The 24,758-nt window shown below is 35.9% G+C and overlaps 2 protein-coding genes and 1 long non-coding RNA gene across 5 annotated transcripts in view; 2 read left to right on the top strand and 1 right to left on the bottom strand.

Moving 5' to 3' along the window:
- LOC139815476 (nicotinic acetylcholine receptor alpha7 subunit) overlaps nucleotides 1-24,758 on the top strand; it is a 212,115-nt gene that overhangs the window by 98,159 nt on the left and 89,198 nt on the right. The window lies entirely within an intron of this gene.
- The window catches only part of LOC139815479 (uncharacterized), a 181,172-nt gene that overhangs the window by 95,259 nt on the left and 61,155 nt on the right, over nucleotides 1-24,758 (bottom strand). The gene's annotated exons all lie outside the window — the stretch shown is intronic.
- On the top strand, nucleotides 3-7,895 carry LOC139815478 (uncharacterized). 2 transcript variants are annotated; one of them, XM_071782416.1, is made up of 3 exons: nucleotides 3-111; nucleotides 197-6,140; nucleotides 6,226-7,895. In XM_071782416.1, the coding sequence occupies exon 2, from the start codon at nucleotides 1,541-1,543 to the stop codon at nucleotides 2,963-2,965; it is 1,425 nt and encodes a 474-aa protein (XP_071638517.1). In that variant the 5' UTR covers nucleotides 3-111; nucleotides 197-1,540; the 3' UTR covers nucleotides 2,966-6,140; nucleotides 6,226-7,895. The 2 variants fall into 2 exon arrangements, with proteins under 2 accessions (XP_071638517.1, XP_071638516.1); XM_071782415.1 differs by having other exon boundaries at nucleotides 10-6,140.

Below are 24,758 nucleotides of genomic sequence, written 5' to 3'. Positions count from 1 at the left end.
GTCCATTACGAATGATCTGACGACTGATGGAAATTTCAGAGCCTTGAAGTATAAAGGCATACGGCTGGCGATTGAGATGGAATTATTTCGATACAAAGATCCAAAAGAAAGGTAACTCTCGTTGTTCAGTTTAAGGAATCATTGATCTTGAAAAGGGGCTAAGATGCTTTAGCAAAACGGCGATCTTTGATTCCAGAACATTCGAGAGCTTCTATATTACGTCTGGATGGTGATCACCAAAGGCGCCCGTAAATTTGAGTGGTATTTCGATCCCATCCCCGAGCCTTCCCACCTTCAGTGGCGAGGCCGGACGAGAAGCTTCCTTCTCATTGCTAGAGTACTTAAAAGTAAAATACTTGAAGTACTATATTAAATTCGGTTGCAACCACGTGTAAGAATAATTTGTATGTGGATAATCAAGGGATTTTACCTTTCGTAAATCATTCGTGCATTGTAAAATCAAGCTATTTACCGGGAGTAAATAATTCTTCAATTGAAAGCTGAATATTAATAATTGTTTGAAAGACACGGCCGTTGTCAGTAGAAGCTATATTTCGTCTTTGTAAATATTTCACGAACTCAATACGAGAATTAGAATTATATTGAATTAGTTGAATTCTTCGATACTTTGCGTTGTATATACTTTTCTCTATATTATTAATTATCATCTTGAAATTACGATTACGTTTCAATTTTATGGAATATTCTCTCGCTCCGTCCGATACTCTTTTATTTGACAAACATGGATAAATGCGTACATATTTCAATTGTTTTGATTTAACAACCAACTCAGATGAAGATTGTCATATATTTGCAAAAGTAGATCATCGTGATCTTCACATTATTATTAACATAAATTTAGTTTCACAATCTAATTCTTAACATTCGTCTGAAAAAACAAGAAGCCTAAAAGCAACAAATGTATGCATTTTTCCATCACTTATTTACTACTTTATCTTCTATGTTGTGAATTTATAATGTCATCGATATTAATAATGTTCGTATAATGGTCTTTCCAACTGTAAATATTCATGAGTGGAATTTGTGTAAAATACACTCAACTCTTCATGTTGATAGATATTCTTTTCTACAGAATTATATTAAATTACAAACCTTCAACTAATTGATTTTAGTTTAAGATTTTCTTACAAAATAAAATATTGATTTGAGTTGATTGACCAATAATACAAATTTCATTCTGAATTACTTGTTGTCTATTCATATGGTTTGTCATTGATAAGATGTTTTCCTCCATAATCAGACTTAGAAAATGTTAAAAGTCTTAACGAAACATTCTTCAAAATATATTGACTAATTAACTAAACAACAAGTTTCTTAATCCTCAACACCATACGTAGATCACGATTCATTCGGAGCGTGTACATTTTTTGGTCCTTCGAGCCGGATAAACAAGAATCAGTTATAGAAAATTAGTCTGAGTTACTTTAAGTCTCGGATATACAGTCGTATGGTGTGTGAGGAGGCATGAAACAATAGTACTAAAATTGTAAAGAGCCTTTCACGGAATAATATTTTCAAAATGCGCAGTGAACATATAACGAGTAAGCTGGAGCAGCTTTTAGCGCTCAGTATAAACATTACAGATTTCTATGATGTTTTCATTGGAATAGGACTATTAAATACTTCTAATCAGCACATTCAAACGCAACTTTCAGAACTAAAAGGGATTTGGAATCAATTTCATCTTGTTCATACCGCGGTAACAATATCAATACCGAAACTTTCAGTTGAGGAACAACGCGAAATCCTAAATCATTTTTACTTTAAAGAAAGTATTTACGATACAACCAGAGAGGTTTATTTAAACTCGTTCGAAAGATTTACTTCATTGTTGGAACATGCTCAAAGTGCTACCACAGAGGTTTCGTCAATTCAGTCAACTTCTGTGCCATCAACGTCAAATCAGTCAGCTTCGGTGCCAACAACGTCAAATCAGTTAGCTTCTGTTCCCTCAGCGGTGCATCATTCAACTGCTGTTTCAGCTACGTCAAATCAATCAGTGCCTCTTCCTAGTGCTGGGTTTAATTATCTTCAGAATGCAAAGTTGCCTTTTATAAAAATTCCCCACTTTGATGGTAATTCTGATAAATGGCTTGCGTTTAAAAATCTCTTTCACTCAATGATAGTGACAAGCCAAACGTTGTCTGCGGTTGAAAAATTGCAGTATTTGAAAACTCATTTGGAGGGCACAGCGCTCAATTTGGTTCAGCATACAGCATTAACTGCGGAGAATTTTCAAAAGACATGGGATGCTCTCGTAGAATTCTATGAAAACACGCGATTATTAATAAATTCTACGCTTCAATCCTTATTTAATCTGAAACGAGTTAACAAAGAATCAGGTTCAGAACTGCAGCAATTGTATTCAGATATCATGCAATTGTATCGGACCTTTGAAACGTTAGGATGTCCAGTCGCTCATTGGGACCATATTTTGATTTTTATTTGCACTCAAAAGCTAGATTTAGAATCGAATAAAGTATGGGAATCACAATTAGGTTCCAGTAGAAAACCTCCGTCATGGAAACAGTTTCATGATTTTTTATTTGCCCGAATGTCATCATTACAGTCCTTTGAGAGCTCTCAGCAAAAGCGAATTTTGCAATCAACAAAACAATTCTCAGCAAAGGTTCATCATCAAGGTAAGCCAAACGATAAAGGTGCCTGTATTTTGTGTAAAGAAAGACATTTCATATCCTTTTGCCCTCAATACGCGTCGAAAACGATACAGCAAAAATTAACATTTATATCCACACACAAGCTTTGTTATAATTGCTTAGGATCTCATCGCGTTGCTCACTGTAGAGTCACTAAACGGTGCCAGAAGTGCGGTCTCAAACACCACACTTCAATTCACTCAAACGAGTCCTCCAAATTCAAAGGAAAGGAGAATAATAATAATACTAAACAGGAATCATTAGAGGAGAACCTGACACTCCTATAGCTCAAGCCACAAGGCTAGGTTGGATTGTTTCCGGGGTGACAAGTCCTAGCACAACCAATCCTAAAGTTCAAGGTTATCATGTGTCCATCACTGATGACATTCACGACCTGCTTAAACGGTTTTGGGAAACTGAAGAAATTTCGATTAATGCTAAGACGTTAACTAAAGACGAACAAGACTGTGAAGACCATTTCAAAGCTACTCATCTCGGGACGCTACCGGGAGATACATTGTAAAACTTCCTTTTAAAGATTCACCAGACAAACTTGGAAATTCAAAATCAAAAGCTATTCGAGTAATGACTAACTTACGTCACAGATTTTCTAATAATGAATCTCACGCTAAATTGTACGAGCATTTTATTAAAGAATATGAAGATTTAAATCACATGAAAAGGGTACAAAATTCACAAGATGAACCGGATAAAGTTAATTATCTGCCGCATCACGGAGTTTACCGGGAACAATCTCTGAGTACAAAGTTAAGAGTAGTCTTTAACGCGTCAAGTAAAACTACGACTGGGTACTCTATCAATGAACTCCTCCATCCGGGAGCAAAATTACAAGTTAATTTGTTTAACGTTCTTACATGGTTTAGATCATTTCGATACGTTTTCTTTGCTGACTTCGAGAAGATGTACAGACAAATACGGATACATCCCGATGACTGGAATTATCAAAGAATTGTTTGGATTGATCATCTAGGAATAATTATTATATTTATTCTGTTAACCGTAACGTATGGGTTTATATGTGCACCGTTCTTAGCTTTACGATCATTCGAACAATTGATCTTCGACGAAGGACATAAATTTCCTCTCACTCTTCCAACTATGAAAAATGGAAGGTATGTCGACGATTTTTCGGAGGAGAGGACACTATTCAGCAAACATGTAAGGTTGTCGAGCAGGTGGATAGGCTTTGTATGGCGGGCGGCTTCCCTTTGAAAAAATGGGTTAGCAATGCACAAGCGGTTCTTCGTTCCATGTTATCAGAAAATAGACTCGATTCATCATCTGTCGTAACTGAAAATCTCGAAGAGAGAGAAACCAAAGTGCGTGCTTGTGTAACAACGAAAATTATGGAAATTTGTAATCTTGTATCAAGATATTCAAGTCTTACTAAATTACTTCGAATTACGGCCTTATGTAGAAAATTCATTCGCAAGACGCATAAGAATACCAACGCTACGGTCAATTCTTTCCTTTCAATTGATGACATAAATAATGAAAATACTTTTGGGTAAAGAATGTACAACATTATTCGTTTTCGGCAGAATTAAAGACTCTTGCTCAGGGACAATCTCTCTCTAAATTAAATTCATTGATCCGTCTTACGCCGTACATCGATTCTGATGGATTACTACGAGTAGGTGGACGACTTCAACATGCGTTATTATCGAATGATTCAAAACATCCATTAATCTTACCCAAAGATTCCTCGTTTACTACATTGGTTATAAATGACGCACATTTTCGAACTCTTCACGGAGGAGTGCAAGTCACATTATCCTACATTCGCGAAACATATTGGATCTTAAACGGTCGATTAGCAGTTAAATCTTTCATTCATAAGTGTATCAAGTGCACTCGCTTTCGTCAAAAGCGAGCTCAGCAAATTATGGGTCAGCTACCTATAAATAGAGTAGTTCCATCACGTTCGTTTTTGCATTCAGGCGTAGACTATGCAGGGCCTTTTACCATTAAAACGTGGAAAGGAAAGAACGCTAAGACATACAAAGGATACATAGCATTGTTTGTTTGTTTCGCAACATCTGCACTTCATTTAGAACTCGTTACCGACTATACAGCTGAGCATCATTCAGCTTATCGACGATTTACAGCTAGACGAGGGATTTGTGCAACACTCACAAGTGATTGTGGTACCAATTTTATAGGAGCAGATAAAGAGCTCACCCGATTATTTTCAGCTGCCTCCCAAGAATCCGAACAGATCTCTTCTCTTTTGCTAAATGAAGGTACACAGTGGAAGTTCAACCCTCCTTCCTCACCTCACTTTGGAGGTAAATGGGAGGCAGGAGTAAAATCCGTCAAATATCATCTTAAACGCACTATTGGGGATACGTTGTTGACCTACGAAGAATTTAGTACTATTCTGGCTCAAATTGAAGCTACTTTGAATTCTCGTCCTTTGTGTGGATTATCCGACGATCCAGAGGATCTGACTGTTCTCACTCCAGGGCATTTTCTTATAGGACAAGCCCTTGCTACCATCCCTGAGCCTTCGCTAACTCATCTCCCGGTCACTCATTTAGGTAGATGGCAATTATTGCAACAAAAACTTCAATCGTTTTGGTCACACTGGTCCAAGGACTATCTTCAGCGACAGCTTTCAATTTACAAATGGAATAAAGTTAATGCTGATATTGCTGTGGGTTCTATTGTCTTAGTTGTAGATGAGAGATATCCACCTCAAAATGGCCCTTAGGAAGAGTCACTGAAACACATGCAGGACCGGACGGTCACATTAGAGTAGTCACCGTTAAAACTCATTTTCTGAATGTAAACGACCCATTGTAAAGATATGTCCGTTAGAAGTTGAATCTACTCAGTAATTAATTTTCGTCAACTACAGTTGACGAAGGCGGGCGGAATGTTCAAAATACCGCTTATAAGGATAGGAAACAGTGGTGTGCTGCCATCTGTTGGAATAACTGAATCACTAATTATGTCTCTGAAAGGCTCTAGCGGGACCAACGTAGGTCCTAGTTATATCGCAAAATAGTGTCGCGGAACGACGCTGCGATACAAGGTGGTAGCGCTACCTGGCTTCCGGTTTCTTCACGGAAGTTCGGGCTTCTTGAGCGAGCGTGCGTTCATTACGTTTCTGTTCGTCGTTGTAAGAGTCACGCGTGCGTAGTCAGAAAGATTCGTGGTCTCCTTTTACTAGTACCAAGCTCGCGATTTCGTTCATAGATTTCAGCGGAATTCCGGCTGAAATAAAAGGAGGAACCTGATACATCAGGTGCTAGACTGCATCAGCATATACGCTACGGACGAACAAAGGAGACGTCCTTCGCCATTATCCCGTTATTGAAGGATGTCCGCCATTACGAATGATCTGACGACTGATGGAAATTTCAGAGCCTTGAAGTATAAAGGCATACGGCTGGCGATTGAGATGGAATTATTTCGATACAAAGATCCAAAAGAAAGGTAACTCTCGTTGTTCAGTTTAAGGAATCATTGATCTTGAAAAGGGGCTAAGATGCTTTAGCAAAACGGCGATCTTTGATTCCAGAACATTCGAGAGCTTCTATATTACGTCTGGATGGTGATCACCAAAGGCGCCCGTAAATTTGAGTGGTATTTCGATCCCATCCCCGAGCCTTCCCACCTTCAGTGGCGAGGCCGGACGAGAAGCTTCCTTCTCATTGCTAGAGTACTTAAAAGTAAAATACTTGAAGTACTATATTAAATTCGGTTGCAACCACGTGTAAGAATAATTTGTATGTGGATAATCAAGGGATTTTACCTTTCGTAAATCATTCGTGCATTGTAAAATCAAGCTATTTACCGGGAGTAAATAATTCTTCAATTGAAAGCTGAATATTAATAATTGTTTGAAAGACACGGCCGTTGTCAGTAGAAGCTATATTTCGTCTTTGTAAATATTTCACGAACTCAATACGAGAATTAGAATTATATTGAATTAGTTGAATTCTTCGATACTTTGCGTTGTATATACTTTTCTCTATATTATTAATTATCATCTTGAAATTACGATTACGTTTCAATTTTATGGAATATTCTCTCGCTCCGTCCGATACTCTTTTATTTGACAAACATGGATAAATGCGTACATATTTCAATTGTTTTGATTTAACAACCAACTCAGATGAAGATTGTCATATATTTGCAAAAGTAGATCATCGTGATCTTCACATTATTATTAACATAAATTTAGTTTCACAATCTAATTCTTAACATTCGTCTGAAAAACAAGAAGCCTAAAAGCAACAAATGTATGCATTTTTCCATCACTTATTTACTACTTTATCTTCTATGTTGTGAATTTATAATGTCATCGATATTAATAATGTTCGTATTAATGGTCTTTCCAACTGTAAATATTCATGAGTGGAATTTGTGTAAAATACACTCAACTCTTCATGTTGATAGATATTCTTTTCTACAGAATTATATTAAATTACAAACCTTTCAACTAATTGATTCTAGTTTAAGATTTTCTTACAAAATAAAATATTGATTTGAGTTGATTGACCAATAATACAAATTTCATTCTGAATTACTTGTTGTCTATTCATATGGTTTGTCATTGATAAGATGTTTTCCTCCATAATCAGACTTAGAAAATGTTAAAAGTCTTAACGAAACATTCTTCAAAATATATTGACTAATTAACTAAACAACAAGTTTCTTAATCCTCAACACCATTACGTAGATCACGATTCATTCGGAGCGTGTACCGGCGAGTTCTCTTTTCGGCGAAACTTTCGAATTCGTCTACCTATCGGCTTCCTTTTTTCGGTCGAGCGACGCGCGCCAGATGGCCGCCCGCTTCTTGCCGCGCTTTGGCATTTCGCGAATCCGTAATTACGGACGCGCGCGTGCTTCGACACACAACTAGACAGCTAGAGATAGGTATTATAGATAGGTATTGGCAGGCCATTCGATTCGAATTACTGCAAGGCATGTGTGTGACACGGTATTCAATATTTCTGCCAAGGCACCCGGTAACATATACTGTTCGTTTGCTATTTCTTCGTTTCTCTCTCTCTCTCTCTCTCTCTCTCTCTCTCACCCTAGCAATTATGCATTAAGATTATCCACTGCAACATGGCGATTATTTTTTACGACAGCAATATATCGAATCAGTTTGATTCATATTTTACGCATATATGTTTGTCATAATCAATTTTAAATATAAATGCAGTAAAATGTTATAGTAAAGTGAAAACTTATTAATAAAGCAATATTTGTCATTAATTAAAAGAGTAAACAACATTACATTTATCCCGATTTAAACTTTCTTTATATACAATACACACGAATTTATACGCATGGATTAATCTGGCGCTCTATACTTCAATAAATTTCATTTCTACAATTATATTCCCATGCAAATTTATTTGAAATAACTCTTTACGAAAAATAATATAACCACCAACGAAAAATATGTAATCAAAATATTTTCTCTTGCTGCAATTTTTTGCAAAAGTAATGTAAAAATATACGTTACTTTTGTAAAAGAAATCTTTAGCCGGCACATAAGACCCTAATGCTCTAACGGAAGTTTTGAGATTTTAGTACTGTTATTTACGACCCTCTCTCTTAGGATAAAATAGCTGCTGCAGGGCACAGAAAGTCGTTAAAGTTTCACAAGAATTTTGCTGCAATTTTGCCACAGTATGTATAGTCATATGCACGCAATCATATTCCCGTCTCTGTTTCACCGCAGATTAAACAACGATCGTGTGAAAGATAGGCGCACTATATAATAGAAGAATCTGATCTTCCAGTCGGAATAGTTGTTGTTAATCTTCAAAAACCTATCCCCAAATTAACTTATTAAAAAGAAATTGTAACAAAATTATATACTTTCAATTAAGTTTGGCTATTGACTAAAGCAAGAAATTATTTTTGCAAACAATACTCCTCTCTGTTTAATAACAAAAACGATATTTCTCTATATTAAGCATTTCGCTTAACAACATATTTTCTTCAATTTTTGTTCGATTATCTCTTTTAATTTGCAATTGTAATATATTTTGTAGAATTACAGTTCCATCATCCAATGAAAAATGTAGCGTTCCGAATGCATGTCTGTTTCCGTGGGATTAAAATTTGCATATACCGCTTTAAAGCTCTATCTCGCCGAAATTGAGCCACCACCACAGGGCAAAGTAAAGATTAACGTTAAATTTCCCAGCTGAATAATGGCGGGCTCACCGGTTTGCGGCCGTGATTTCCTGCCATGTAAGCGTTGTCCACAATATGCGAAATTTTCCGTAAATTTTTTCCACAACAGCGATTTTTCCTGGATTTCAATAAAGCGCTGGATATATGTTCGAATATTTGTAAGTCGGTTAACGCAGTCAAGATGTCGCGGTAAAATATTCAACGTATTCCGTCACCTCGCGCGTTCTTAGATCCCTATATGGAATTTTTCTTTATATTGTGGCTTCTGGTCATCGGTGAAATTCCAAAGTACTTCGTCGCGGAATATTTCGTGTTCGGGCGAAGCGTCTTGTCGATGAATTTATTGATGATATATTGGTTGAAATTTTTTCGATTATAATATTTCTATCCATTGTGCATTCTTTGTTACAATACTTGATCTCCACACGCTTATTTATATATCTTTAGATATAATTGCTATCTATTTTCGTCAATCACAGAAGAAACTCATATTAATTTCTAAATATCTTTATAATAATGTTCATATATAATTTACAATAAAGTTTAAATATTAGATAGAAAATAAAATATTATTTTTGTTTAATATATAAATGCAATAATCGTATTAAGTAAATAGGGCTGCTATAGTGCTTGTCATAGAAGAAATTGGTATTTTTAATTTATTTAAATGTTATTTAAATGCATTTATCTTGTGTAAGAATAGAACTTGTATATACAATATATTTTTCGTAACAAACCTTAGATATTAAGAAGCTGATGATAAACTTAATACTGTCGATAACACAAGAAAAAGATAATTGACACTAACTAATTATATATAATATTATAAAACGTTACAATTGATTGGAAACTAGTTGTTGATGTTAATCTATGCTCAATATGCTAAACATATTTTATCATGTTACGAGCTTAAACCGCAGTAAACCTTGCATGCATTTATATGTTGCGACAGTTGCGCAAAACAAACATTGCATACGCCATAATTTCATACAAATAAAAACAACAAATCCATATGTAATATACATATACATATATATGTATATTTCAGTAATTAATTCCTCATACCAAAATAAATAGAATAATTTAGCTGTTGCAAAACAAAATAGTGGCGATCGTGGCGCACAGAGATGTGCGCTGGGCTAGTGAGCCGAAGATCCGAGTTCAAATCCGGCCAAGAATCGTCGGTTTTTATTCGATTGCCACCTCTCGGAAAGTGATGGCAAACCACCGAGAGTATCTTGCCAGGGCTGTGCCTCAATCTAGTGAGTCTTTAAAGACATTTTAATAAATACAACGTCTCTTCTCTCTCTCTGTATTTAGAGAGAAAATCGGTCCCTCAGGTTATTTGGGAGCTCTAACAGACGTTGAGATAATAATTACAGAGCGTTCTTAAAAACGTCACTCTTTTAATATGTATATTAGGTTCTGTCTTTTGTTAAAATATTATGAAGCTCTCTTTTATACTCGCTGATAATTTTATAAAATTCTTCGAAAAACCGTGCAAGGTGTCATTGTGGTAAACAATTGTTTTAGACACGAATAAAGAAAACACACAATGCCAATGTGCAAGATATAACTGCCAATGTTTCAAATTTTACTTTACTAATTGAAACTTACATATCTGAGTTGAATAAGGTCGACATGAATCATACAACAAGTAAGATTAGTGCAGCTAGTGTAGGTATTCGTGACTTACAAATCTGATTTCAAGAAACCAAAATATTTTAGAAAAAAAATAAATTTCAGGTTACTTTTGAATCTTATGCTATGCGGTCTTATGCTATGCTTATGCAGGCTATGCAATTTTGTGTGCGATAGCCCTTAACGTGATATCGATGACAGGTCTCACAAACATAAGCATAGAGGAGGACGAAAAATTGAATTATCCCAATTTAGAGGAGGATGAGTATGCCGTTGCGAAATAAAGAACTTCTTTCTGAAGAAGTCTCCCGGCATACTCGCATCCTCTTCTAAATTGGGATAATTCAATTTTTTGTCCTCCTCTATGCTTATGTTTGTGAGACCTGTCATCGATATCACGTTAAGGGCTATCGTACACAAAATTGCATAGCCTGCATAAGCATAGCATAAGACCGCTGGACCAATGAGTATCTTATGTAAATCAATATGGCGACTTTATACTGGATGCTCATTAATAGCGTTAATAACTCATAACAAAATGCTTTAAACGACCGTTTTTACTCGACTTTTTCTTTGTTATGTTTTTAATTACAATAGAAAATTATGTACTTAAATTATATATTTAAAAATATCACAAGTACGCAATGTTTTATATAGTTACACTCAGGCGAGATTTTCTTTACTTGTTCTACTTCGAATCATCGGAATGTACTATCTCGCGACATTCTAGAAGATGAGAACGACCGAAGAGTAACGCTTAAGCTTAAGAAAAAAGAAAGAAAGAATCACACGAAGAGACAGAGCTAAATGTAAAAGACTGAGGCTGCGTGTTAACAGAGCGAAAAAAATTCCGAGGATGATGGACGCGTTCTCGAGTTTCATTGTTTCTGAAAACGCGGACAGACGTTGCTTTTACATATATTTGAAATCAAAATTAATCCTGTTCTACATCATTCCGCGAAGTATATATATCTCTGTAAAATTAATTTTATCTAAGAATTATTATTATTTATTTTTATAAACACCATTATTTACAGACTTTACCGATAATAATTGTAAGATTTATTGATTAAAAAAGAAATTGAACTAAAATAAATCTCTATATAAAAACCAATAATTTCCTCGTAAACTTTATACGAACAATTAAAGAATCCACACCGATCAAAAGTCTTGAGTAATGAAATAAAAATTGAACTGTCGCACTTCTTTGTTCCTCTCCTTCCGGGAGAAGATCTCATCCGCAAAGAAAACAGCAGTCGTGTGTCGAAAGGATGGGAAATATTGAGGATTAGTTACCTTCTCGACTCCGCGCGTTTCTTAATGCGACGTCTCGGACACCTGCTCGTTAATCCAGAGAGAGACTGGAAAAAGGTTACAAAGGGACGGTGGCGCACCATGAGGAGGGGGAACGGGATGTCCTGGAAAAGTCCCCGGCGTGTAATTACTCCCCGACTTCTTATTACTCGCTGAGTCTTCCCTACAGAGTTGTTCTCGCGTTCTCTCGTCATCCTCATTCTCCTCCCGTCCTCCTCTTTCCCTCGTTTCCGGTATTCGTAGTCCTTTGCCCTTCTCTCTTCTATTTTCATCATCTACCTTTGCGACGACTATCGCCCGGCTGCACGTGCTAGTCGTGATTCGCAGGGGATTTTATTTAACGACGGTATGATGTGCGTCTGACCTGTCGCGGGCTATAATTACTTACGCATCAGAATAAGTGTTTTTACATATCAGAGATATGTCGCAAATTGCGCGTAATAAGTTTAATCCTCGTGTACTTTATATTTAGTTCATAGTAAGTAGCAAAATATGATGTTAGAATTCTCAATAATTTCTCGGGAAAAGTCTGAGGGCACAACGCAATATGTTGCAGATTCTCTACAGGAAGAGCGTCGGATTCTTGTTATTTGCAGCACAGAGCTCATTTCATAAGAGTTCTCATTCCGAAATAATCCCGAAATAATTCCTAAAATTATCCACTTCAATGGACGCGTTGTTTTTCACCGAAATTCTAATCCGTGTAATTTAGCTCGCTCTAAAACGCAATCTGCGCAATTATGGACTTTAATTAATCTGCCAAAGTTTGCACACATTGCAAACGTATACTTTTTTTTAAATATAAACACACTAATAATTTCTAATTATTATATACTCGTAGATTAATATAATGTTTTCAGAATTAACAGTCATTCAACAATAATTTTTTAATTCCAATAAGGCAAAGCAACTAAAAAGTATTAGATGATAAAATTATATTTTTATTTGTCAAAAAAGAGATTGAGCATGTAATTTCTTAAAAAATCATTTACCCAACATAGCAAAATATCGTCATCTAACAAATAATCGTTAATTTGTATGTTATATAATATGTATATTAATAAGTAAAGTCCTTAATTATTTATCTATTTATTTGTGTGTGTGTGTATATAAAATAAAAATTACACACATACATACATATATATATTATATACAGTATATTGCTAACAAATCTCTCACACCCAGTTCCGCTAGCACGGATATATCTGAGAGGTAAGATAAGATGATGATAAAATTCCCGTTGTATAATTGATGTCTTGAACTCTTGTTACTTAGTTCGCGTTCTCCCAACGGGCCTGTCAGCGCTTTCTCGTTTCATTCCGGAAATATGGAACGATAGTGATGTATATTGCGGCAGATGCGGCATGATTACTTAAGACTTAAGATGACGGACCTCCAATCCTTGTCACTCGTATTCTCTTATTCGATGTTATTTTCAATTTTTCTTAATACGATTTACTCCCAAGATACACGTATTTACTTTTAACTTGAATACTCCGAGGTATGACAAATCCATGCAAAATCCTGAAGCGGAAATAATATGCTTGTCCGCGGCATGAAACGTGATTGTTAAAGAAATACTTTCCCAGGCGCGCAGTCGCGAATAACGAGCCAAATAATTAAGAATTAAGAACCAGAATTCCAGAAACAATTCCTGAAATTAATCTTTTCTTAGCTAAGACTTAATGAGAACTCGTAGCAACTCGCTTCTTACTTTTTCTCAACTTTAGTAATGAAAGCTAATACAAAAACTTTGGAATAAATTGGCCTTCGTATTAATTGGAGGGTAGTAATATAATCTTTAAGTTACACCGACACGCGAACAGATTTAAGCGTGATTCAACGCGGGCGCAGCTGTCTTACGAAAGCTCCGATTCAATATCGCATCGCAACAACGGAAGAAAGCACAGCTTTCCTAGATATTCAAATTAAGACAATGGAAATTTTATTCGTCGTGGTAGGCAATGAGCGGCAAGCCGCGTAATGTTGGCGTATATTGTGTGCATCGTGAAATTAAATTTTTAATCGAGCCTTTGCACTGTGTTCAAGCTTGCCACTTTCAATCCGTTGCCGAGATTGCTCGGTGTATTTGCGTTGAAATGTTTTTAAATAGGGATCAATCCTGTGTTCAAAATTTGTATAGAATTTTACGTGAATGGTATAAATAAAGATTTTTTAAATAAATAATATAAATGTTATTTATACTTTTTACTAAAAAATTATAATAGCAACTATATAAACACAGGATCACTATTCGTTATTAAATATTTCAGTATGTGCGGATTAACATTTTCTCTTATTTGTAACACAAATTAAGCGGATAAAATTTGTTACAACGAAAAAATGAATATTTACGTATAAGTATATTTTATATATAATATTTTAAGATAGAGTAAACAAAAATATGTAATTTTCATCGAGTAAATCTTTTTTACTACTCCCATATAATTTTTCTTCAAAAAAGACAATTTTCCGTCTTGTAGTCCGATACAGATGGACCGCGGATATACGAATCCGAGCGAAATATCGCGCTCGTCTCACGTCGTGTTCAACAGTCCGTCGTGAAACCGGGGGCCGAGACGTCTGCGCAAAATTTATTTCCTCGCGAAAGGTGTCGCCCGTACAACGTGCTCGTAAAAAAAAACCGAGTCCCGAAATCCACGGAATTTCGCGCTATGACGCTGTGAAATATACCACTGCCGACGGGCTCGACCTACCGCCCGCAAATATGGCGTAAGTCTTCGTTGGATGTAAATATTACATATGGGTTCCCATTTCGCATTTAACTCTGTCTCCTGTTACCGATGGTCGTCCGGATTTCTCTTCGGTAAAAACCGAGCAGTTCAGACAAACCGCGAGATTTGTGGCTTTGTGATTTATGATTACAATTTTTCTAAATCTATTAGAAAATTTTTGTATTTAAGTTTTATTAAAACAAAAACTTATCTTTGCTAAAAAAATAAACAAGAATATTCTCATTTTCTTCATCTTTTTATTAAATTTAACTTCTTACATAGTATGTCCAATATTCGAATAAAATTTTAATTATTTAAGCGATGATTATTTTTGCAATCCATCAATTAATAATATAAACGGCTTGTTCAAATAAAAATTTTGTTTCTTTAAAATCAACTAGAACATTAAATCACATTTTGGTTATATAATGAAGTAGCACTCCGTCTGACTCTGCACAATATATGTATAAGAGATATCCTATCTAAATATTTTCTTAGTATCCAACGGATACGTAAATCCCTCAGCGTGGATAATTTTACTCGTTAGTTACCCTGTTTAATGACTTTAGTCAAGCTAAACGTAACTTATGCTATAAATCACTATAGTTGTCCCGGCCAGATAAATCGCTTCGAAGGCAAGAGGGCATCGGGGAAGTGTTTCACCGCGTAGCTTGCCTGAAAAGCCCATCAGCAACGCGATTCAACCTCATCTATTTCTTCCCATACCGCCGTGTCGACTTTTCAATTTTAACTCCGTGCTTCTTTGTTCTTTGATTGTTCATGTATGATAGTACCTCTATTCCTTTGCTTCCCCCTATACGCCGAGCCGCTGCTCGAGGCAGAGGGAGGAAAATAGCAAAAGGGCAAGTAGCGAGCAAAGGGAAAGACGAACTTGACACGCCTTCGTTTCTCCGCTGATACTCTGTAAAAGAAAAGCTATTTCACACGCATCTTTTTTCCATTTCAGAATTTTGATACACGGTTTTAAAGAATACGGTTTGTGGAGATACATCTCCCTCTTTAGCATAGAATAAAAAAGATTTCTATCTGATCGTCGATCGCAGATTTTGTTCTCTTTAAACTTTTAGAAATTTACACGCCCGAGAAATTGAATTCAGCTCGATATTTACGCATTCGGGATGGTCGAAATTACTTTGCCTCTTTAGTTTCTCGATTTACTTGGCTTGGTTAAGCGATACTTTTTTTGCAGTGCCCATTATTGGAACAATGCTGGTTTCTTGCGTCACGTGAGACGCTGTTTGCAGGGACCGGTCCCCACAAGGACGCCGATAAATTGTGTTTGTTGCGTTACGACGAAAACCAGTAAAAACGTGCGACGAGGCTACGGTGAAATGAAATTTCGCCACAAGATACCAGCTGTGCCAACCAGCCAGCTGTGAGATAATAGCGGTTGGCAATGTAATACCCAACGGCTGTTCGATTTACACTACACTTTTACTTAGCTAACGGAATCGAGGACGACTTCTTTAGAATCGTAACAATGCAAGCGTACGTTCAATATTGGAACGTATTTGAAAGGATCCGCACAGATAAAAGTGTGCGCAGAAAACAACATAGACGTATCTTATATACCTTTAAATATAAATATAAGACTTAATATTGGATGCACAGAATTGATAATTTTTACGAAAAACTAAAATTATTTTCCTCTTATCAAATTTTAATTTGAGATGTACAGATTTTTTTTGTAGTTTTTAAAACATTAATATCAGTTTAGTTTTATAGTTCTTAAAATTTTGTTAAAACAATGAATTTTATGCAACACGTGCATGGAAAGTGCCCCATTACGCACGCTACGCGTGCGTGATAGACCACTTTCCAGGCACTTGCCACATAAAATAGGGAGTGTAAGTCGTGTGTAAAAATGAAAATTCCCGGGTGCGGAGTTTACGCACGAGCCGAAGGCTCGTGCGTAAACTCCGCACCCGGGAATTTTCATCTTACGACACTTGTTACACAAATAACTATTTTAAAACTTCTACTTTTTCTATTGTTTATGAAAAGTGAACAATTTAAAGAAAAGTTTGGAAGCATATACGAAACCAGCTGCAACTTTCACAAGACAATAAGAAGTAATTCAACCCATTTTAAATTTAACTCTATATGTTATTCAGAGATAACATGGATATTTCTTTTACATTCTGAAACTTTTCGCGAATCTTATTTCTCCTACTTGCCGCACTCTAGCCCAAGTTAAGGTAGTTCCGCGTCGCAATTTCGTCGTAAAAATGAGATGACACTCGGAGTGTCGGTCGCGGTTGCATGTAATGTCGGGCTGCACAAGAGTATCGCTGACGATGGCATGCTAGAAGCAAGTAGAACCAAGCCCGCGCGCTGTAAACACTCACGTATTCTTAATCGTCAGACCGCGCACGGTGTGAACTTAATCACGGTAGTTTTCGGTCGCGCGCTCCAAGTCATTCCGGGCGGCCCGAGTGGAAATAATCGCAACGTGCTCAGACACACGGCTAAGTAACTCGCGGCTGTACTACTTGTGTCCCGCGCGGGTTAGTTTGGCCCGTATTCTCACCGCGCTTACATTTAGCGCTAACTGCAACTCTGTGAACTCGACTTTTATTTAACTAATACACATAGGATTGCGTCTCATTACCGCAATTGTTCTCAAATAATGCGTCACGATGCTGCACTGAGCGTGCAGCGAATTTTGCCAGAAACTGTATCGTGAAACTTTGGCTAATACGTTATACCAGATAAAGAACAATTCATGAACAATTTTACTTAATAACATTTTTACTGAAGCCTAGCCATGATATAAGTAAGTCAGTTACCTAACTATTTTGTATATTCTTTTATTGTATATTTTCTTTTTATTATATTCAATATATAAATTTTATCTTTATACATGAATACCTCTAATATCTGCAATATCTATTATCTAGTTTGGAAATTGTGTTAAACATTTCATCACGTCCGAACTTGCGTGTGCGAACCTATTCCATGTTTCGCTCTAATCGTAATACTCAACCGTGCAAGAGTAGTATGTGTTGGGCGTAATAGACACATCCAAAGTTGCGCGAACACAGCAAAGTCTCAATAGTGCATTACGCATTGTGAAATTTTGGACTGTTTCCGATTGTGACAGCTAGTTTATGGTTTCCTCTTCCGGTGTTTGAGCACAGTGTCAACACCGAAGTCTATGTTTTGCTTCGTAGGTATTGTAAACAATTAATAAAAGAGCCGCAAATTTTATCGTTCACTCGCGACCGGTACTAATGCGTCCATTTGCACATTTCATTACGTTATTAATTGGACTGTAACAATGGACTATTACGTTTATCCACGCAAGAACGATCAAATCGATTCGTCTGATATTCTGTTATGTCGCATACTGCAAAATCTGCGGATTTATATCGAAGAAATTAATTATGTACGTTAAGTCATCCTACACATATGAGTAGTATTATGCTGGAATTATATATGTGAATACATATAGACTATTTAAACAATGTAATACATAATGTAATACTTTCTCAACTATACAACTATAATGCGATAAAGATAATTTCAATGTGTTGATTTTAATCTATGTAATTAAAATCAGAAATAAATTGATAAGAGAAAGTGAAAGGATTTCGTCTTAATTACTGCTTATCTTCGTGATTTTTCCTTCGTCATTTTTTTTTCTTTATTATGTCGCATTTATCATGAATCAATATCAATCTACAAAATTCGTATACTTTTAATGTTAATAACAATGCACACAATGTGTGCTGAACAACGCTATCTGTCTTCCTTTCTTCGCCGCAAATTTTTAATCGTGCCACCGTAAATATCGCGACGTACCGCCAGACACATTTATTATTGCCGATCTATAAACGCGAGTCGATGCACTAACCGGCGCGGGCGGCGTGTTTGCGCGGTTGATACTGATTCTCCGCGAGATGCGAAACCAGTGCAGTTTTAATCTCGAAATTGCGGATGTCACACTGTTTCTCTCGATAAAACTCCGCCGGTACGAAGGTTCGATTAAACGCGTTGCGAATTGGCTCTTGCCCGTAAAACATCTCGTCTGGCATTTCCTGAATTCCCGTTATCTTGTATTATAAAGCTTCATTGACGGAAACAAGTGATTTTGGTTCTCGGATTTGCCCCCCTCGGTTCGTATGCAATTAATCGACAATATAACATGATACATAAATGATAGAAATACTAGATGGCTATTCGATATTATACTTATGTATTAATGTTATCACTTATGTATTATGTAACATCAATAAATAGAACGCTTGTGATTATTGGTTATTGCTAAAATAACCCGCGGCTATTTATAATTATAAAATTTAATATAAATTATCTACATAACTCGTTAATATATATATTCAAATGAATTTATTGTATGTAAATAACAATATTTTATTCTGAAATTGCCACATTACATACAATTTAATAAAGATTCAATTCTATAAAATAAGTGAGACTTTTACGAATTTACGCTTTTCAAGTTATTCTAGTTCTTTTTTTGTTAACGTACAACGTTCCTGCTCAATCTCTTCTTTCTCTTATTTCTACAGATTCCGTCGGCAAGCAATTCTCTTTACATGGAAATGCTGATGTAGTTTGCACATTTTGCAGCTACAGAACGGATAAGCTGTTTACGGACATCCCGTACCTAGTTATCGAATTATCCTGATACGCCGATATGGAGTCGAAGCAAAGAGAAATGCAGCAATATTATCGACTATCCTATCGCGTTGCTCGTAATTGAATTCAAGTATCGAATTCGTAGCGTGCTGAGAAATCGGTTCGACGAGAATGCGACTATGAATGAGAAGACAATAAGCGAATATGCTCTCCACATCGATGATCCAAAAATAGAGGTGTTACAGTAGTTCGCGTAAATTAAACGCTTGCATTGCATTCGTGCAAAAAAAAAAAACCGCGCCTATATCAGCCACATTTCCTGAGTGGAGTAAAACTTCGTTCAATTTCCTTCAATTAGTTTTCCGGGTTCTTTATTAGCTTTATTATTAAGGCAAAAGATCAGCGAAAGAAGCGGACATACGTCGTGAAACGATAATTAAAATTTTTAATTCGCCGTTTAACATCTTGCGATTCCAGTCTTTAATCACACGTTAGTAAACCGTCACACTGCGCGCCTCAGGCATATCAACAATCAACCACGCGGGCGCGTTTTCTTTTGGCTTGGACGTTTAGCCGCAACTCTCATATACTATGTTGCATCGATGTGTACATCCACCCCTGCCTGCAATCCTTCGACTCCCGCCGTTGGTTCGCGCGATCGAACTGAAATTGAAACCCTACCCCTTTTATACCATGGAAAAGAGAGCCGCCATCATTCCGCGAACCAATCGGCGTGTGGCTCTTTTCAACCCCAAAGTAAATAAAAAGCTTGCAGACAGAAGAGCGGATAAGGCAAGGTAAGGAAAAGGAGTGGGAGTGAAAAAGAAAAATAAAATATCGGTGAAGGCGCTTACCGCAGCAATTTACTCCACCGAAAATTTTCCGCGAGTGTCGCGGCAATCTTATGTAAATATCAAACACAGTCGGACTTTTTCGTGAGAAACGCTCGAGATGAAAAGTAGGTCTTAAATAAAAAGAGCCTGAATATTTGACGAAGTCTAAAATAGCATCAAACGCCAAAATTGTTGGGGCTGCTGTTACCGTGGCTCGCGAAGTTTGATGTATACGCAAAAACTTATATCAAAGAATTTCAAGTCGTAATTCTTGATAGAGTAAGTAGACAAGATGATTATAAATTAAGAAGGAATCTAATCATTATATTTAAATATAAAAACCAGTCGTCTTTCTTGCGATTCAATATTTAATGCTTTTCCCATGGATTAGACATTTATTGAGTTAGATAAGAAAACTGCACGAAGTATCATGGAACGTGCGGTAGAATGAGATTCTAGCTTAAGTTGCTAATTATACTTGCAGCACACACCATACTGTCCGGTTAGATAAAGTAAACAATGTTTACATAGCGGTGCATTTACAAGTTTCTATAAAGTTTGTGAAATTTAAAGGATTTCTTGCGCAAGCGAAAAAAAAAACAAAAAAATCTTCAATTATTAATGGTCTAATAAGTATAAAGTGATAATCAATATTATGCAACGTATAAAAAACTATATTCATTTGTTCGTTGCAGTTTTAATGACGTTATAAAAAGTATATTTAATTGTTTATTATAATTTTAAAAATTATAAAAAAGTATATAAAAAAGATTCATTTTATATTTTTATGTTGCATTGTCGTCATTTTAATTGTATAAAATTAATTTTTACTTTTATTGAATCCTTTATTAATTGTATACATTTAGTTGTATCTTTAAATTAATATTTATGGATTGCAATATCATGAGTACGCTCGAGAAACGCTTATTTGTTAATAGTTTTTATATATCTATTTGCTCAATGTATTTTTAGAATTATTTCTCAAGATATAAGTTTGATAACCCTCTATAAAATATACAAAAAGACTTAAATAATTTTGCGGATATTAATTTATATTTTACTAAATATTTTTATTGCAATCTCCGTTAAAAGCCCTAAGATTTCTACTACATTGCTTGGTATAACACTTTTGCGAATGCTTCAGTGATACTTGTGATTGTAAAATCTTAATGCTTCAATTATTTTTCAAGCATCGCAATCACTTTTACTGTCTTCGAGAAAACGCAAGGCTTTATGCGGTAAAGCACATTTTGCTTTAACAAGCCACTTGTTATGTCTGATTGTGTTCACCAGTTACAGCTATTACCCTTCGTGTTACTTATTTTCTCGAACGTGATGCTACCGCCAGTACAGTAAATGCAATTAGCAGCTTTGCCGGAGGGGGGAATTCATTTTGGAACGGGATCTGCGCGATGCTAAGCTTACACGGTCTTATTACGCGGCTTATTTCGCTGCGAGTTATGCTGCAGAACGCAGCCTCGAACGTAGACGTGAAGAAAATTAGATCAGCGCGAAAGGTGCAAAATTAAGGAGCTGGAAAGTTAACGCTTTGCGTCTTCCGTATTCTCCCATGCGAACACGTTAATTTCAGATCTATTAGACACGATGAAACAAGCAGAGTGTTTTCCGAGATGATAATGTTCACAAATAATATTCACGAATGTAAACGGGACGCGAAACATTTGTTACTTAATCCTTTTTATATGCCGGAAATAACTAATTAAGATGGGAGTTGTAGTTGAAGCGATATATAAATTTTAATCGGATTTCCGAAATTTACGTTACATGTAACTTTCGCGATGGCTTGAGTGAAATAATCCTACTATATGCGTGGATAATCCATCAAACTTGGCAATTCGCGAGTTATAATTACGCGAGCGTAAAAAATGGTGAATTTCTGCGGTCCAAGAAGAAAAGAAACTTCGTGGATTACACCGCTATATCCTGTTTTGGAAGATAAAGGCATTGCGCCATTTTTTACGCTCTGTTGTTCGTTCTACTATATGCGAGGTTTAACCACGGGGTAATCTCCGAATAATAAATGCAAGGTGTAAAGTTACACGGATATGAGGTAGACATAAATTAATCTAATATCCGATTATTTATCTTGCTTTAGAAGCAAGAAGAATATTGTGAGAGAAGATAAAGTATATTATTTTTTTCATCAGGTTTTTTAGCGCAAAAAAGAAAAGTTACAGTGTTCATTATGATTTTCAAATAAAGCATCGTTTAGTGAGGAGCAGCAAAATGGCAGTGAAAAATATAATCTATGCTATAACCTTATTGCTCCATTATATATTTTATTATCAACCACGTAAATTTTCATTATAAGTCTACAAATGTACAGGATATACAAGATTTATCTTCCATTATGTAGATTTTTAAATTACTAAATTCGCATCGTTACACTCGACATCATCAGTTCTTGTAATTTATACAATCAAACTTACAAATGGAACTTGCAGATTTTTCATTTTGAACATAAAACAAGAGGAAATTATTCCATAATTTTCAACTATAAAAAGACGTCATTCTGTCTGTCATCCCAGGGATCGGGAGATCTCGGCCTATCTTTATGCGAGTGCTCAGAATCGTGAACTTTTAATTAGCGTCCGGAACTGAGCCAAAGAACAAGAGAATTGTGAGGAATACGAGAAGGAAGACTATGCGAATAGAAAAACTTCCTTGCTCCCTTAACAGAAATCACGCCTCGTGCTCGCGGTGAGAAATGCTTCTTCTTTTCTTTCATTATCCGGCTTTTTCTTATAAGCGTCCATGTCATAAGGTGCATCTTACTAGCACGTCTGCGAATGATCTTCCTCACTTCACGAAAGTTCGTGCGAGACCGCAGAAGAAGTTAGGGGAAATGCCTCACGTATGAAAATAATTACGCGATTCGCGCGAGTTATGGTAGAATTTATGTCATGACCATATCGTTTGTGAGAAAATATATAGAGCACTGTGCGCGCGCTCAAAATTTTATTTTGAATGTAAACTTTAGAACCAAAAAGACAAAAATCCAATCGCACGATGGAAGAAATATATAATGAAAGAAAATTAGAATAAATATTTGCTTATTAACATAACCGGAATATTAAAGTATTATCCAACTTGTGGTAAAATGTAATTCACAGATTTATAATTACGTAGAATAACTTATCGCAAAATACTACAGCTGGTAAATTTATTTTGCAAAACGCTTACGTAAGCTGAACACTTAGTCAACTGTCTGTTTATTCGATGAAGAGCAATTCACTGATATTTCACTAGATATTTCGATTTCGCGGTATAACAACTGGGTTACCAGAAGTTATCCGGCTTAGCAGCTGCACCTATCTGAATTTGCGGATGTCGCGGAGGCGGCGACATTGATTGACGTATAGTTTTCGCTTCCGTTAAGTTAGGAAGTCTATTGGCGCAGAAACCTGGGGTACGATGCACCGTGACGGAGTCCAAGTCGATTTAAAATAGATTTTTCTTGGACAAAGATTCAATAGATATCATTTTTATCATCACAATTTTGTACCATTGAAACTTAAATATGTTAATAAAACTAATCATCAACAAATTTAAATTTTAAAGTATAATGCAAGTAAAGTAAGTAAAATATAATGCAATTTTAAAGTATAATATATGCAAGATCTGTTAAAAAAATATCCGAACTTTTTTTAATACCCTTTTTAAGCATACCTATAACTTATTCAGTCTTGTCGCCTTTGAAATATGTTTCTTATCGGTTGATACATCATTCCCAACGCCGTTTCCACTTTTGAAAGCAATCCTGGTACACGTTTTTTCGGTATTGTGCGAAAGTCCGTGTATCGAATCTTCGATCTTTCAACAGATTTCAGTTTTGGAAAAAGAAAAAAGTCCACGACAGTCAGGTCGTGAGAGTAGAAAGACTGAAGAAGCACAATCATTTTTGTTTTGGTGCAGAAGTGACGAGTCAGCAGCGATGCATGCGCGAGCGCGTACCGTGGTGAAAGAACCATGAATTGTCTTTTCACAGTACAGACCTTTTTCTAACATTTTCTGGATCTGACACTCGTGAACTTTTTTTTCTAAATGAAATTCACGTTGAAAGGATTCGACACTGGAGAGCATCAAGGAAAATTTGAACAGACTTCGTACTTGCAACTATTTTTACAATGCATATTTCTATCTTTTTTTTAAATAGCTATATTTACATAATTAAAAATATCATTTTTTTAGAATGCACATTATACATGAATTATTTGTAAAATACTAAATATATATGAATATAAAAAAAAATAGAGAATAAAATTTAATTATAAAATCTAGAAATTTTTACAACTTATTACGAATTCAATTTAAATAATATTACCGTCATCACATTTTTACAAGCTACAAAATTATTGATTTTGCACTGTAGGTTAAAAGTTAAAAAGAGGAAAAGTGGTTGTCGTATATCTTCATCTTCGCTTACGATGAATTTACACGTCGCGTTTATTTAGCGTTATTAAATCGTACTAGGCAACTTTGAACAATGCAATTTATATTAATGGTGGTCGCGAAAGCGTCTTAAAGTCTTCTTAGGGCATTGAAGCTCTCTGCGCGATGGCGTTACGGGGGCATAAGTGGAATTTACTTCGTCACCAAAAGTGAGCTAGAACGAAACCGCCGGACGGGCTCTTGTGTCTAACCGGAAGTTACACTTGTTTTCGGCAAAGGTCTCGCTTCCCTCTTTCCATCCTCTCTCTCGCGCTTTCTTATTTACTTCCGTT

This window comes from Temnothorax longispinosus, chromosome 6, assembly GCF_030848805.1.
Source record: "Temnothorax longispinosus isolate EJ_2023e chromosome 6, Tlon_JGU_v1, whole genome shotgun sequence".
Lineage (NCBI taxonomy): Eukaryota > Metazoa > Arthropoda > Insecta > Hymenoptera > Formicidae > Temnothorax > Temnothorax longispinosus.
This window is presented reverse-complemented; position numbering and strand designations above follow the sequence as displayed.